The 15,657-nt window shown below is 47.1% G+C and overlaps 5 protein-coding genes across 5 annotated transcripts; 3 read left to right on the top strand and 2 right to left on the bottom strand.

Moving 5' to 3' along the window:
• Positions 1-1,031: 1,031 nt before the first annotated feature.
• Positions 1,032-2,742, top strand: GLAREA_12987 (MFS general substrate transporter; the record flags this gene model as incomplete). Its single annotated transcript, XM_008084466.1, has 5 exons — positions 1,032-1,413; positions 1,471-1,566; positions 1,620-1,904; positions 1,952-2,039; positions 2,100-2,742. 5 exons carry the CDS (start codon positions 1,032-1,034, stop codon positions 2,740-2,742), a joined length of 1,494 nt encoding a protein of 497 aa, XP_008082657.1.
• A 431-nt stretch (positions 2,743-3,173) lies between these two features.
• GLAREA_12986 (FAD/NAD(P)-binding protein) lies at positions 3,174-4,492 on the top strand (the record flags this gene model as incomplete). The annotated part of the gene is made up of 2 exons (XM_008084465.1): positions 3,174-4,019; positions 4,070-4,492. The coding sequence occupies 2 exons, from the start codon at positions 3,174-3,176 to the stop codon at positions 4,490-4,492; spliced, it is 1,269 nt and encodes a 422-aa protein (XP_008082656.1).
• A 628-nt stretch (positions 4,493-5,120) lies between these two features.
• On the bottom strand, positions 5,121-5,496 carry GLAREA_12985 (BolA-like protein; the record flags this gene model as incomplete). Its single annotated transcript, XM_008084464.1, has 2 exons — positions 5,121-5,399; positions 5,452-5,496. 2 exons carry the CDS (start codon positions 5,494-5,496, stop codon positions 5,121-5,123), a joined length of 324 nt encoding a protein of 107 aa, XP_008082655.1.
• Positions 5,497-6,976: 1,480 nt separating this feature from the next.
• On the bottom strand, positions 6,977-9,321 carry GLAREA_12984 (uncharacterized protein; the record flags this gene model as incomplete). Its single annotated transcript, XM_008084463.1, has 4 exons — positions 6,977-7,500; positions 7,557-7,778; positions 7,836-8,744; positions 8,808-9,321. The coding sequence occupies 4 exons, from the start codon at positions 9,319-9,321 to the stop codon at positions 6,977-6,979; spliced, it is 2,169 nt and encodes a 722-aa protein (XP_008082654.1).
• A 1,519-nt stretch (positions 9,322-10,840) lies between these two features.
• GLAREA_12983 (uncharacterized protein) lies at positions 10,841-15,491 on the top strand (the record flags this gene model as incomplete). Its single annotated transcript, XM_008084462.1, has 8 exons — positions 10,841-11,068; positions 11,124-11,370; positions 11,428-11,815; positions 11,868-13,128; positions 13,189-14,142; positions 14,193-14,564; positions 14,617-14,930; positions 14,981-15,491. 8 exons carry the CDS (start codon positions 10,841-10,843, stop codon positions 15,489-15,491), a joined length of 4,275 nt encoding a protein of 1,424 aa, XP_008082653.1.
• Between the last annotated feature and the right edge of the window lie 166 nt (positions 15,492-15,657).

Raw genomic sequence — 15,657 nt, 5'->3', positions numbered from 1 at the left:
GTGCCCGCTTCGTGCATGAAAGTCGGAGCAGAAAAAATATGCTTAAGATGCCGTATCCAATACGTATGTCCTTGACCCATGGTACCGGTAGCTGAATCATCCAAACAGGAAGGCCAGCAGGGCAATTCAATTCCCGCAAGTCGAGGCCTGTGGTAGATGTTGGTGGCGTCTCCCTTTTTGCGAGAAGACCGCTCCGAAGTCAAGCCCTCAGGCGAATGAAGAGACAAGTACTGGGCCGAGACAGCTGTGAGGTCCCGAAATGCGAACCGATGTCGTTACCCGGAGCCGTTTGGAGGGCGCGCGGGAGGTCAATGCGGTGGAAGATCAAAAATGGGAAAAAGCCTATCTCCTTGGCGTATTTGCAAGCCTGAAAGTCCCCGCCGCTACGGGGCGTTGAAGCGCTGTGAGAGGCTGAGATTTCCAGCGGAAGGCGGCGGAACGGCCCCCCGCAAGCCCTGGCCGTTGATGCTCTTCGCTTATTTAGCGAATAGGGGGGAGCTTAAATTTACAACGACATTTCGATACTAATGTAACATGTTGCTACCACATAAAAACGCTAGGAATTTTGTCTCGGGACTTTTTCAATATACAGCGTGTCTGGAAAGTAACCCAGTCATCGGAGCCCATTAAACTTTCTTCCACTCCAACCACAAGTCGAGCCGCCAGAAGGCTTCACTGAACCCAGACCTTATTTGCCGGTCAAAATGCCACCAACATCAAGGTTACAATGCAGCTTGCAGGCGCATCGCTATTGCACTTTACACCATGCCGATTCCCTGGAGTGAACGCGAGTTATCACAATATGAGGGTTGCATGGCAACACGTCCCCGTCACCAATAATGGAGACTCATACCCCATGACAGTTTCCATATGATATCGCAACCTTGTCGACTCAAGTCCCAGAAAACCAAATCACTGTATTCAAGATCCCAACTCCCATTCCTTCTCAGCCTTCCATCTGCGTCAACTCCTTCCAACATCTCACAAAAAGCATCCGTTTCAAACATATCCGGATCCTGGCATTGAATCCAATGGCGATGGATGACGAAAAACAAACACAGATCTTGGACTCGGTCGGGACTGGTGATGTCTCTTCGGCAGATGGGGATTCTCCTTTGCCAGTGATGGCTATGACCCCAATGCAATATCGGAAGCTGATCTGGAAACTCGATGTTCGGCTTTTACCACCTCTCTTTGCGCTGTGGTTTGTGTCGTTGATCGATCGAATTAACATTGGATCGGCTAAGATCTTTGGGTTGGAGAAGGATCTTCATATGAATCCCAAGGGAAATGATTTCAATATTGCGCTGATTATTGTGATTATTGGGCTTATTACGATGGAGGTTCCAAGTAACTACTTGCTGAAGAAAACATCACCTTCGATCGTGCTGGCTTCCCAGAGTTTTCTTCTTGGTGAGTAATTCCTTTAATCTTCCTTTTCAGAACTGGTCAACTAATGTCTCGCTATAGCTATCTTTACGATCGGGCAAGGCGTCATAACTAACTTCACCGGTCTCAAAGCAATGCGTTTCTTCATTGGCGTTTGCGAAGCCGGATTAATACCCGGTAATTCCAACACCATCGTTCCGTTTATGCATTGATATCTGACAGAACCACAGGAAGTGTCTATCTCCTAGCACAATACTATCCCCGCTACGAACTTCAATGGCGACTGAGTATGCTCATGGTAGGCAACGCCGTCAGTACAGCATTTGGAGGTCTTCTCGCCCTCGCCATTGCGGGAATTAAATCGTCCAATGAATATCACCCTTGGCGATGGATTTTCATCATCGAGGGGTGCATGACTGTTGGTGTTACTGCGCTTGTGTTCCCGTTTATGTCGGATTGGCCTCAAAGCGCAAAATGGCTCACGGCGGAGGAGAAGGCTGTGCTCGCGGATCGAAGTGAGTACTAAGCGTTGTTATGGATAGCTCGTGCTGATAGAGCAAAGTTAAGCAGCATGGTATTGTTGGTAAGATGGATACGCTTAATTCGAAATCCCTCAAGAGGATCTTGTTCGACTGGAAGATCTATGTTGTGTAAGTACCACCGCCGTCTCTATCATTTTGTATCCTGCGCTTTGAGCTAATACCTCACAGCGGAGCAATTGCATGCTGCACAACTGTCACCGTGTATAGCGTAGCGATATTTGCCCCAACAATCATCAAGCAGTTCGAGCCAACCTCCTCCGCACGCCACGTTCAAGCACTCGTCATTCCCATCTTTGTCGCCGCTACAGCAGGATGTCTAGCAGCGGCTTATGCCTCTGACAAACTCAAGCACCGAGCTTCGTTTGCTCTTTTCGGTTACGTCCTTATTATCATCGGGGCTTCGATACTAATCAATCAACAACACGTCTCCACAAAAGTGAAATACGGCTCCTTATACTTCATGGCCGTTGGAGGATACATTTCTTTACCTATGCTCTGGACAATGCTCGTCAACAACATAAGTGGGAGTTATAAAATCGGGTATGCTATCGCGATGGAAGTTGGACTCGGTAATTTTGGAGGCATTGCAAGTGCGCTTGTTTTCCAGGGGAAACAAGCCCCGAAATTTGAGACTGGATATAAGACAATCTTGGGTATGAGCGTCGCTGCTGCAGTTCTGGTTATTATTTATACTGCTGCTTTGATGATGGAGAATAAGGCTAGGACTGCCGGAAAGAGAGATTATCGGTTGAGTGATCCGGAGGTTGATAATCTGGGTGATGATCATCCCAGCTTTCGATATGGATATTAAGCTCCAGATTAGATAGACGATGCGAATAACAAAAGAGCTACCAGACTGACAAAGTGAACACCCATGATTTTCCATCTGTACTTTTTCCTAAACTGCCCACATGCCAATTATCTCAATGTCTTCTTGAAACGCAGGTGCCCACCACACACATGTCACTACCACCTTACCCTAGTTCAAGTATTGCATTCTGCACCACACCTCGCCCAAAACGTCCGACGCCGCATTATTGACTTCATCCTTGTATGGGAAGACGGCCAACTTTACCCGCATGACTCCTACCCAATGCTTCAACCCGACAGAAGGGTAACCACTCATAAGACGAGCTTCGTGTCTTCTGAGCAGATATGTACTTCGTATCTTCTTGAAGTACTTCAGAATCACAATTCAACGTATCTAAATTCTCTGCATCTTTTGCTTTACAAACGAACAGCATGTCAGAATCCAAATCCATCCACATAGCCATCGTGGGCGGCGGCATAGGCGGCGTAGTCCTCGCTATCGCGCTCTCCAAATTCCCAAACTTAACCTTCACCATCTTCGAATCGCGCTCCGCCTTCGGAGAAATAGGAGCAGGCCTAGGATTCGGCGCAAACTCTCATCTTGCCATGAAATTGATCTCTCCACTGATCTGGAAAAATTACAAGAAAAGAGCGAGTTTCAACGGGTGGCCCGAGAAAGAAGATGTATGGTTTGATTTCACGGTGGGAGAGAAGGGCGAGGGGTGGGAGGGGAAACGGATCGCCGAGGTTAAGATGGAGGATGGTGTTACGCAGAGTACATGTCATCGAGCTCACTTTTTGGAGGAGTTGGTGAGATTGTTGCCTGAAGGGTATGATGTGCAGTTTAACAAGAAACTTGTCGGTGTTGACCAGAGTAGTGAAAAGGTCTCGCTTAAGTTTGCTGATGGGACGGAGAGTTTTGCGGATGCGGTTGTGGGGTGTGATGGGATTAGATCTGCTACTAGAGGTTTTGTGTATGATGATCCGAAGTTGGTCAGTCCCAGATTTACTGGGAAAGTCGCTTATCGTGGATTGGTACCGATGGCAAAAACGGAAGCCGTATTGGGGAAAGAGAAGGCTAATAATCGACATATGTATTTGGGACATGGTGGCCACGTTCTGACGTTCCCGGTGGGAAAGGGAATGATGATGAATGTGGTTGCTTTTGCTGATAGTCAAAGTGATACCTGGGAAGGTGAGTGGATTCAACCGTTACAGCATGAAAGCATGACACGGGACTTTGGTCATTGGGGAGAGAGTGTCGTGAAGATCATGGAGGTAAGCAAGTACTTCCATGAGCTTTGAGCGACTAGCTTACCGTTATTCAGCTCATCCAAGGACCTGATGTCTGGGCCATTTTCGAGCATCCAGAGGTTCCATCGTTTCATGAATCTCGTGTATGTCTTCTGGGCGATGCAGCTCATGCAACGAGTCCGCACTTCGGTCAAGGAGCTGGAATGGCACTTGAAGATGCCTATGTGCTGTCGAATCTTCTGGGCTCATGCAAGTCTAGAGACGAAATTGAGAAAGCATTCGATGCGTATGATTCGGTCAGAGTGCCGCGTGCTCTTAAAGTAACTGCCATGAGTCGCAAGCAAGGAGAACTGCTTGACATGAAAGAGGAAGAGTCTGGAGATGATCTAGAAAAGATAGCTAGCTCACTTAATAAAGAGGTGAGATGGATTTGGGATGCAGACTTGAGGGCGCATTTGAAAGAAGCGGTGGAAGTGTTTGAGAAGAGTAGGTCCTAAGAAGGAATTGGCTCGATTGGTGGAAATATAAGGGCGATCAGGATATCTAGAAGAATCCCCGTGCTCAGAAGACTGTTCTTAAACTTATCTAAGAACTTATATTCAGTCGATACTGAGTCGTAGAACAGGGCCATTTATTTACAGTCGAGTCTCAGCAATCGTAAATCCACGGCTTTTCGGATCCCATTGAGAATTCTACACACTGACTATGGCATTTGAGCGTCTTCTACCTCGATCATTCTTTGAAAATCGAGGTTCAGGCTATTTTAATCTGTTGCAAGTATCTTTCGAGGGCTGACGACACTTCATATCCTCAAGAACTTCTTCGGGCAAGAACGAGATACTCACAGGGTAGTCGTGAAACCATTTCTTCGTGCCATACAATCAACCTTAATAGCGCACACCGTCCGAAGATCCTTTTGCTGTACAGTGTATATTCCCTCGAGTACCTCGCAAGGTCATTTCCTCCAGCCTGACCAGTTTCGTATAGCCCAGGGCCTAAGACACATGGCTCTCATATTCCTACACGGTCCATTACACCTCTTGCAGCATCCACCATCCTGTGCCACATTCTCCTCTGTATCATACACCCAGCACATCAATCCTCATCTCCAGCTAATTTTTCCCATCACGACTCCTCCTTACTCTTATCCTTCTCCTCCTCAGCCTCCGTCCTCGTCCTCAACTGCAACGCGTGAATTCCCCCCTCCCTCGCCATCTCCTCCTTAAAAAGCGCATAAACCATCTTATGTCTCGCCATCATTCCCTTCCCTCCAAAAGCCTCCGACGTGATCATGACCCGGAAATGTGTTTCCTTGGAGGTAGAATCCTCCATGGCTTTGTGGTGCGAGTGTTTGGAGGAGTCGTTGTGGATTTCGAGGTGCGAGGGGGAGAGGGTAGTGGTGATCTGGGAAATGTTAGAGGATGATAGGAGGAGGGGGGAGGGGGAGGGGGTGTACTCGTTCTCGTAGTATGTCTTCCATTGGGGTGTTTGATGTGGCCATTGTTGCGAATGTACGGCTACGCGCGAGTGCCAGGACACTTCGGCGGGCGAGCATTAAGAGAGGGATTTTAGATGAGAGGACTGAAAATGGCAGTGGATCACTCCTTCTATTGATAATTGTAAATGATATAAACTAGTCGACGAAAGTTGAGCTTCGTCGGCGTTAAGTAAATCCGTTCCGGCTTTATGTCTAGCTCTGTAAGGCTTTCTCAGAAAGGTCTTTGTTCTTATTCCATATTATATACAGTAAAGTTCGAAATAAGTGTTATTCCAAATTCGGTTTGTAGCTACGGTCCAACAATTTGTTATGTTTCACCCTGCAATTTCACCAAGTAGACATATCCTGTGGGCAATGTTTTGCGTAACCTCGCTCATGTCCGCCCCAACAACGTCTCTTCTCTTTTGTAATCACTCATCCATCTGTCCTTTTCAGACCTTGGTGAAACCCCTGAACTGCTCGTCTCTTATGTTAGGCAAGCGTATCGTGGCTGTAAACGCACTATCGGCAAGTTTGGGCTTTTGCGGGTGACCGTTTCTAGCGACAGACTTTTCTGGCGATAGACTAACGTGATTGCAGAACTAGCAGCCAGCATACCGGCAGTAAAATGTGCTTCTCACTGGCAAGTCCATATCTGCAAAAAGAGGCCGCTAATGATAACACGTTCCGTCATACCAGTCTGTTGCGACTTTTTGGCGTAGGGGTAACCACGACCACCACGACCACTATGGCAAGTCCTACTTCTACCCACGGTTCGGGTCGTATCCAACGAACACAATAGCTGGGATCCGTAAGCAGAAGTTCCTTGAGCCAAAATTGGAGGACACTGTGCGCAAGTTGAAGAGATCTCTCGATTCAAACTTCGCTAGTGTTGTAGTTTCTGTTCAACGCAAGGAGGCTCACATCCCAGTACCAAGGTTTTTTAGTAGAAGAGTACTGAGTGTTTCATTCTTAGTAGTCTCTTAGCTACTCGTATTGAATACCCTAGCAAAGTACCTCGTATACTACTTACTCCGTAAGTAAGGTAAAAAGAATACGCTACGATACTACATCTCAACTTGTCATAGCAAAGACGTTCAAAACGTTGCTGGGTGAGATAGAATACATTCTCGATAAGTAGAACCTATTCCCTTAGGAAGGTGCAACACCAAGGTTCACGTCTCGCATATATCAGCTTATGATAGTCATATATAACGTAAGTTTCACGTATTTATTCGCAACCTTGCACTGCTAAGAAGATTAAGTTACCTATCTGGAGCTTTATTTACAATAACTTTATTCTTGTCAGAATTTAAAAGACTGCCGGGCACAAACAAATCGATCGTAGGCGAGTATAATTTGATTGTTTCCCCGATGAACATAGACAGGCATGTATACCAACTCCACACTAGCCTGAAGGTCCTTAAGATACATTTGATGGAACTCAAATCAGATTCGATGAAACATCCCGGAGCAAAACACTCCTCAATGCGATGAGTCTACATTATGCGCCAGGCTTAACAGGAGCCTGCCACCTCGACTGGAGCACATCCTTCGCGCGTCGCATCTGGACCTCATCCCCGGTCGTGGTATCGTAGTTGATGGTTGTAAAGACGTTCCCAGCATCGTCGGTGGAAAAGCCTTTGAACATAAAGACACTTCCCGCAGGAAGGATGACCGTGGCACTCAGCGAATCGACCAAGTCATCAAGAGCACCATCGACGAGCCCTTGACCACCCTTTGCCAGATCCTCCGCCATCTTGCCCACTCCCGCCTTCTCGCCGTCAAACGCGAAATCAAACGTGTTTGCCCAGTTATGGGTGGTCGTCTGCCTCCATACACCAGGTGCTTCCTCGCTGGAGGGATACTCGTTCTTGGCGTTCAGACTCCCGTTACTGTCCAGGTGCTCCGCGTGAGTGTTGCTAATTTCGAAACTGCCTCGATTTGTGGCGCTCGTACCAATGTGGAACGTGTACTTGAAATTTAGCCAGACATCGGTGTCTATGGCTTCTTCCCAGTTTCCATCACCTAAATTTTGCGCTGTTAGTCACTCAACCTCCGCCCAGGGCTATGACGAGTCTTACCTAGGATATCTGTGGTACCACCATCACCACCGACCCAGTTCCATATTGATCTGCCGGTCTCCTCGAAGGCTTTCCCCGTATGACTTATGACAGTTCGGCGATAGATCTTGACCTTGAAATGAGTGTAAGATCCGATGGTAAGCTTCAAGCGACGCTTCAAGTCATCATCCTCGTCTTTGAGGGGGTACAAATTCTCATAAGAGACTTTGACCTTTGTATCATCTATCGAAATAGGTTAGTGCGTGGCCCTATCCTTCACTTAAGGCAATAGAAACTTACACTCCATCTTGACCGACTCGGTTGGGTCATCTAGTCCATTCTCTGCAATGATACGTCGGTCACTGCGAGCCGAATCTGTCATGACGTATTCTTTCCCAGTTGTGAGATTTCGCTGCAAGTTGCCTGAAAACATGGAGTACATCCTTCCCTTCACGTTGAGCGGTTTGTATTCCTCTTCAAGCTCCTCAGCGGCCTTCTGGCCAACCATGAAAGGACTGAGGTAGAAGAGTGGCGCGACGGAGCTACCAATCCAATGATTCATGAAAATGTCTTGGGCAAAGAACAGCGCACCTTCCGCAGATCCTGGAGTGGCCTTTGTCTTGAGTTTTGTGAACACGTTGGTTGGGAATCGACCCGCACCATCTACGCCGTAGTCCACTTGACGCTCCAGTCCTGGCGTATTGAAGCTTGGTGGCTCCATGGCGCGGAAAGTTTGCATGCAGTAGTTCATGGTTCCCTCGGAGTACTGATTGCCCGGCGACAGGTTGACACGGAAGGACTTTGGCACAAAGTAGTTTGGCGTGGGGATGTTAGCTGCTGCTGCCGCGGGGTTGACATCTTTCAGCTCGGGCACCTTGGATGACATGGTGTATCCCAGAATGAAAGGATTGTCGGGGGTAGGACCGAGTCCCTCAGTATTGCTTTTGTTCTGGCTGGTGAATCGACTGCTGATGATGTTCATGAGATTCTCCACCATGGTTCGCACATCAATCGCTTCCCCTTTGGTGTTTTTGACGCTCGTAGGCTCATTGCCATTTGCGTCAACGAGGCGGAAAGAACGAACCAGTCGCGCATTTTGCATTGCACAGAAAATAGTCGAGACTTGGAAGTTCTTATCGCCTACAGCTTGGAGCTGCTCTTTCACACCCTGGGAAATGGAGACGTGGCTAGTCGTCGAATCCGCGGGGCCTATAATCTCTAGTGTATAACGTCAACACATATACGCCGTGTTTGAACAATAATCACACGTACCCTTGAAAACATCCTGAATATCTCTACGATCAAGCAGTGTTTCCCACGAGATCTCCCATCCGTTAACAACCACTTCAGGGTATTCCACTCTATCCTCCCCATCATCGTCCTGATACACGTTCTTATAAATGAACACACTGTCTCGTCGCTTCCCTGCTTCGACTTCCTCATCCGTAACCTCCCAATCCTCGGCTTTTCGGAACTTGAATCGGATGACAGCAATACGGTATTTATCAGGATCCTCGAGACTCTTGATCGATTGTCCTCCCAACTCAAGTTGAGGGCAGCAGACATAGGTGTCAAGACCATCCTTGTGAAAAAATGTCTTCTGGGTCTTGGGATTGACGCCTGAGAGATGGAAACTCATCTCGTGGTTGATCAAGTGTTTTGGGCCATCCTTGATGGGAGGATCAATTTCAGTAAGGTAGAGTAACTTCAGTTGATGTTGGATAGCCTCCTGCGAGACGGAAAGAAGCTGGTCGAAGCCAGAAAGAGTACCTGGAGCGATGGGCATTGTAGTAGTGTATAACTTTTGATGATTAAAGGTAAAAAATGGCTCTTTGATGAGCCTTGGTGAGTTTCTGGCTCTCGTAATTGGAAGATACATATATATGTGAAAACCTGACTACATTGGTGCACTGCTATGAATGGCCTGACCAAGTTCTGCCAGAGTTTGTTAGCTGCTGTAAAGACCGTTGGCCAGAACGGCCGTTTTCGCGCTCCCCAAGGACTTCCATCTCACAGTTTGCTTCAATTTCCAATAAGACATATGAAGCACTTCGCATAGCAGTAATGGTGGCTTGCGTTGATTGGCTACGTTTGTGATGCAGTTTACGGAATACCTTTTCAAACTGCAGATCGGCAGGGCGCCACAAGAGAAATTCTGAGCTGATACGGTTCATCTTCGCTTATTGTAGCCCGAAGGAACAGAGAAAGGCCATATCAGGTAGCCTCAGTGCACACGCGGGGAAACAGATGTCGTTCATGCACGCGAGGCACCCCCGGCCCGTCCCTTCCCGCAAGCATCACTACAGAAAGGCAAACCTTGTTATATCATTATTTAGCTGGCTTTAACATGTTTTACAGGTGAATATGCCTATACCTCAGCTCTACCCATATATTTATGAAATATAGGATTGTCTCTACTACCTGGCTGTAGAGTAAGACACCTTGGGTATTTTTCTTCCTCTTCGCTGGACAATTTTAAATAAGCTGGAAGGGCCTATTATACCTAGGATAGAAGCAGATTTCAGACGAGTTTGATAAATTACCAAAAACCCGTAATACCGATATTTGCTTTTTCTTGGTGGAAGTTTTGGCCGGACTGTTGAGGTTATACAGAGCTCCACATGGTGCTTAGGATTCGGCACGTATTAGTTCTTGCAGTGTTCCAGAGTTGTTTAACGCAGGGCTTAGAGACATAGCGGGAGTCAAGGCTAGCTGAAGCAACTGCTTAATGTAAGTTCATCACATTGGCTCATACTTGCGCCAGCCTTAGTTTCTGCAATGGAGGTTGCTAGGGGATATGAATTGGGAACAATATGTCTAAATTAGGACGACTAGTGGGCCATTTCAGCTCACCTCAAGTCATTGCGCTTTGCTTGAACCAGCAAATAAATGGCTTGTATTGGATGGAGCTTTGCCTGGATTGTGATTTATGCATCATTCTCTTCCAGACTTTGTCTTCAGTCCGCCTCTTGCGCCAAAAATATGTAAGAACATACATTGTGACTCTGATCAGCTGCCCCGTTGCTCGACGACCACGATCGAGATGCTATTTGACAAAGCATATACAGATCATGGCGCAAATGATTCCTTAATTCTGGACTATTGAAAGTGGCTTGCTGATAATTGCTTCACTCACAGAGATGGCTGGTCTGGAACAAACTACGCACGATCCAATGTAGATGATGGGGGTCTTCATGGCTCCCCAAACTGACCCCTCCGCAATATATAGTTCATCCGTCTAAATGACCCCCTCAACGAGAAGCCAAACATAAGACACAATAATTCAAGAAAAGCACTTTGTAACTATGTCTCCCACGATACGATTCAAAACCAATGTTGCGTTTCCTGTTTTTAGGAAGGGCTCCGGGATACCCTCAATCGAGAAATCTACTTCAGAAAAGATCTTCATTGAAAGCTGTGCAGAATTTTTAGATCAACATGTTTCGGGATCTACCTTGGGCACCAAGGCTCAGTCCAAACTTATACACGATTTGAACGGCCAGCCTATGGTGCTTTCTATCGGTTCAGATCAGGTTTGTGAAATCATATTTCAACTAAAAGGAGCAAATGAGCTGATGTTCGCACCAGCATTTGTACCTTTGCATCTATGTTAATGGTGCCGTTGGCGGCTGGCTGGTTACTGACATCAACCCGAACCCAGCTTTTGAAGCGAGAGTTTTTGATGCGACAAAAAGCACTAATGGCAAGGGACTTATAATCGCTGTGAGCGGGTACGGCTCAGACAAGGCAAAGACTGAGGTTTGGCAAGCTATACTGGAGTGTCCAGCATTCGATGCTCCGTCACACGGTGATGTCAATCTTAGCAACATCCAAGGTAAGTCGCGCCTAACCTGGAAGATTATCGTCTCGAACTCTCACTTATTTCTCTCAGCACTTCCTTGGGCATCTATTGGTGCTTCCATTGCCACTCGAACAGTGGAATCCCTGGTCTGCACGCAGCTGCCTGATTCTAGGTATCGTATCGTTGCGGCTGTAAACGCAACATCAAGGCTCGAAGGATCTTACTTCTTCCTTGACTCGAGTGCTTCTCAGCAAGATTGGAAGCCTCTAAGGCTCGCTCAACAAGTCGAGACTGTGCTATCATGCGCCCACGGAAACGTTCCTAAACTAGGACAGGGTGAATTCGTTCTATTTCAGGATGCTAGTGCCAAAAAAGAGACAGCTTGCCTGTTTCAAGCGACTGAAGGAGGTGCCAAAGCAATTTTTCTTACTGCACTAAGTCGGCCAATATCGCTTTCCACCAGTGTGAACGAAAGAGGGTGAGTTGCCTGGTATTAAAGATTCTCATATGTATTGGCTAAATCTCGATAGGCTTACAGACTTGTGGATAGCCACAGAAGACGGAATTGGTTATGTGAATCACATGAAACTGGGAGAGGCGCCCGAGCGGCTTCTTACGGGAACTGCATTCTCCAAGATCTTCGCAGTTGAGTCACGCACCGTTGATGAAGCTAGCAAGATCCTTGTTTATGCCTTGTCTTCTCATGGCGAGCTTTACATCGTCGAAGGAAGTCGACCCAGTGCGGACAAGAAAAACGTCCGATTCCAAGCATCACAGGTACCAATCAGGACCAATATTCGAACCATTGCCGGAAACATCAACCCTTGTACAAACGCGTCTGAGGTTGTTTTTGTAAGTCGGGATAATGATGATCTTTTCCATCTTGCCCGCGATCCCCAAACCTGTCTATGGAAGGAAACACAAATTGTGGTCAAATCCAAGCAGCCGCTGAAAAGGACTAAAGTAGCAGCATACGTTGTGAATGTTTCTTTCACAAACGGGAAGGGAGTGCCAGTACCTGGTGGCTTCCAGATTCAACTCACATCAGCAGCTTCCCTGGCTTACGTCAACGATCGTACATACAATTTAGATCAGAGGCCTCAAACACTGAGTACAGATCAATTTGGACGGCTTGAGATTGTGATACCAGTATCAAGTGGCCTCGGTGCAGCCCCAATCGGCCTGAGGTTTCTAGCAGATACTTCTGAGACTCGGATATTCCAGATCCAGCCTGCGCAAAAGGTACTGAGCGCTATCAGCAGCCTAAAGACTGGTAATGATCTGAAGAATGCGACAAGCCCAGACGGTCGACCGCTATTCCCTCAATCAGCCAAAGATCAATCACAGGATAATTTTGATCAAGTGGCACAAGTTTTTGCTAACGTGCCAGCTATGATTACGGCTATCGATCCAAACGCGACTCCTGATTCACCCCTTGCCCCAAGCAAGTTAGATACCGTCATCGTCTGGCAAAAAGGAGAGAAAGGATCTCAAGGTGATAAGAGCTGGCTTGACTCCGCCGTTGATGTGGTCGGGACAATTGTCGGAGATGTCGTCGAGTTCCTGAAAACGGCTGTCAAGGGCATCGTCAAGCTAGCCATGAAAATTGCTGGACCAGTCATTCGGTTCATTCTCAAGATCGGAGTCAAAGTCATACGGTTTGCTTTGAACACTGTGAGCACTGTCATTACTGGACTTGCAAATCTTCTAGAGGGGGTCACAGGAATCAACTTGTCATTCATCACGGACTTCTTCAAGTTCCGCTACAAGAGAGTTGCAGAGACACAGAAGGTATGTGGATCGATTCTATGCATAAAATATCTGAACTGTTCTCTAAGAAGGATATTGTAGGTTCTTGCTCTGGTCGTGGAAAGTGCAATCACTCTAAGTAGTCGTTACTTGCATCATCATCGAGCGTCTTTGGTAGATGGTATCGACATCATTGGCAAATTCTTTGAGGGTCTTATCGGTTCACCAGCAACAATAACGTCTAGTCCCCCTGAAGATAATAGTGAAGGGGGTTTTTTTAGTAACCCTATCATCTCCAATCTCCTCAAATTTAATCCTTTGAGCTGGATTCTAGAAGCCATTACAGAAGAACTTGGAGATGACTTCAAAATACCGTCACTAGATCTCAATCTAGTTGGACAAATTTTTGCCGCTCTGAAGGAGCAGTTCGAACTCCTGTGGGGATTTCTACAACGGAGCTGGACAGAGGTTCGTGCTGCGATCAGCGAACCAGACACTGTTATGGAGCACCTTCAGAATGTCCTTAGGGATGGATTCTGGACTATTTTCAACGCCATAAAAGTCATCATATTGCGTGTCTTTGACTTGTTTCTCAACTCTTATGACGCTATCGCCAATTTCTGTCGGGGCACTTGGAAGATTCCCTTCATTACTGACCTGTGGGAGGAGTTAGCCGACTGTGACTTCACGCTCATCAACTTCGTTACATACGTTGCAGCTCAGATTCTGGAGCTTTCAAATCCAAAGAAAGAGTCAATTTCGGCCCAGTGGAATCTTCGTGCAGCGTTCGGCGACATAGAAAAGGCTGAGATGCCGCCTCTGCTTCCAAAGCACTGGTCAAGCGATGATTCTGAGGACGTGGACGAGAGCCAAAAGTTATTCCAACAACAGATTGCGCTCACTCAGAGTGCTCAACAAGCAGGCAAGCAGGAGCTCGAATTAAATCCTGTCAAAGAGCCTCGGTTTGGGTTAATGATGACAGCCGGACCAGCTATAATCAGCAAACCTGATGAACCCACAACAAGAATTGAGCCTCCTAGCCAGGCTGTTGAAATCGTAAGTTTTTAAATTAAAGTTTAGTGGCCCATACTAAGCCGCTAATATAGGTCATTGCTCTAGCTCGAGCAGGTAAGAAGCTCACACGCTCTGCTAACCTTGCTGTTCAAGGGTTTTCAGTAGGTTCTGTGGGTTCTGACAGCAAAGGAGGATCTACAGGCGGTGGCAGTGGCAGCATTGACATGGGAAGCAGCCAATCTACTCGTGCATCGTCGTTTCTATCCGCCGATGGTGTTTCGAGCTCTAGTCTCTTTGACAGCAGTCATTTGGGCAAGGAACCCGCCAAGCCTACATCAGGTGGCGAAGTCATGTCTGTCAAGAACATTCTGATTGGAAATAACACGTTTGCGTGTTTGTGTCTAATTACAGAGCAAGTGCTTCTGTATAACAACTACGAGAAGAGCCTAAGATCCAAGGAGAACGTAAGTGAATCCATCCGAGACCTGTTATGGCCAAAAAGATTAACTTGTGTAGTTTGACGGTAACAGTGTGGAACTTATCACTAGCGTTGTCGGACTCTTCTTCTCGTTCTTCGCTGATAGCCCGCCCATTATGGCCATGTCAAACTTCATTAATTCCGCGGGAGGCTTTGCAGCAACATGTTGTCATCCTGAGAAGGACGCATTCACCTATGTATCGCTAGGTGCCTCTGGATGCCAGGCAGTCTCGAGCATTGTTTTCCTGGTCAAGGAGCCTACGTGCCAGGCCATTGGATGGGGAGGAACAGCTCTCGGTTTTATTGGCGACATTACATTTACAATCAGGAACTTGATGAATTGTCTTAAGAGGTAAGAACGGCATAGATACCCATGAATCTTGGCTAATGATATGAACGCAGAGACAAATTCCAGCTTCCAGAGATTCCATCCGAAGAGCCCGGTGCTCAACCTCTTCCTGAAACGAAGGACCCAAAGAAGAAAGTCAAGAGATTTGTGTCTGCCATCAATCAAGCAAAAGCTGGAGTGGTGGAGGAAAAGTTTGCACATCTGGACACCAGATTTCGTTCCGAACCGCCTGTTGGCGATATATGTGGGGGCACTCGGGGCCCCTTGCTGGCGATCGTAGTCCCTGAACCACTAGAAACAGGGTATGATGCTTACCGCGCGGCTCTTCAGTACTTTGACCGGAGGAAAGGTTCTGTCCCTGTTGGAGAGGAAGGTGGAATCAATTACAGGGGCACCACTGGACTGTTGCCCAACCGAATTGCACAGGCATGGAAAAGACTGCTCGGTGATGATGTGGATGAGGCAGCTATCAGGGCCGAAGTCGAAACCTGGCTAGAGGAGACAGAAGAAGCATTCAGGACGTTGAAAAGATCATTGGACACAGAGCATGATCTACGGACATAGCAGTATAAGGGGTTGTAGTCTCTAAAGCCTACAAGCCTAGGAGCCCCAAACCCTACGAGCCTGTGGTGCCTACGAAGTATCGTTTTTGTTACGTTCTGTTGTGAGAATATAGAAACAAGCTACTCGCAACTAGGTCTTCACTCTATCTATATAAATTAGAGAATAT

This window comes from Glarea lozoyensis (genome assembly GCF_000409485.1).
Source record: "Glarea lozoyensis ATCC 20868 chromosome Unknown GLAREA20, whole genome shotgun sequence".
NCBI classification, from domain to species: Eukaryota; Fungi; Ascomycota; class Leotiomycetes; order Helotiales; family Helotiaceae; genus Glarea; species Glarea lozoyensis.
This window is presented reverse-complemented; position numbering and strand designations above follow the sequence as displayed.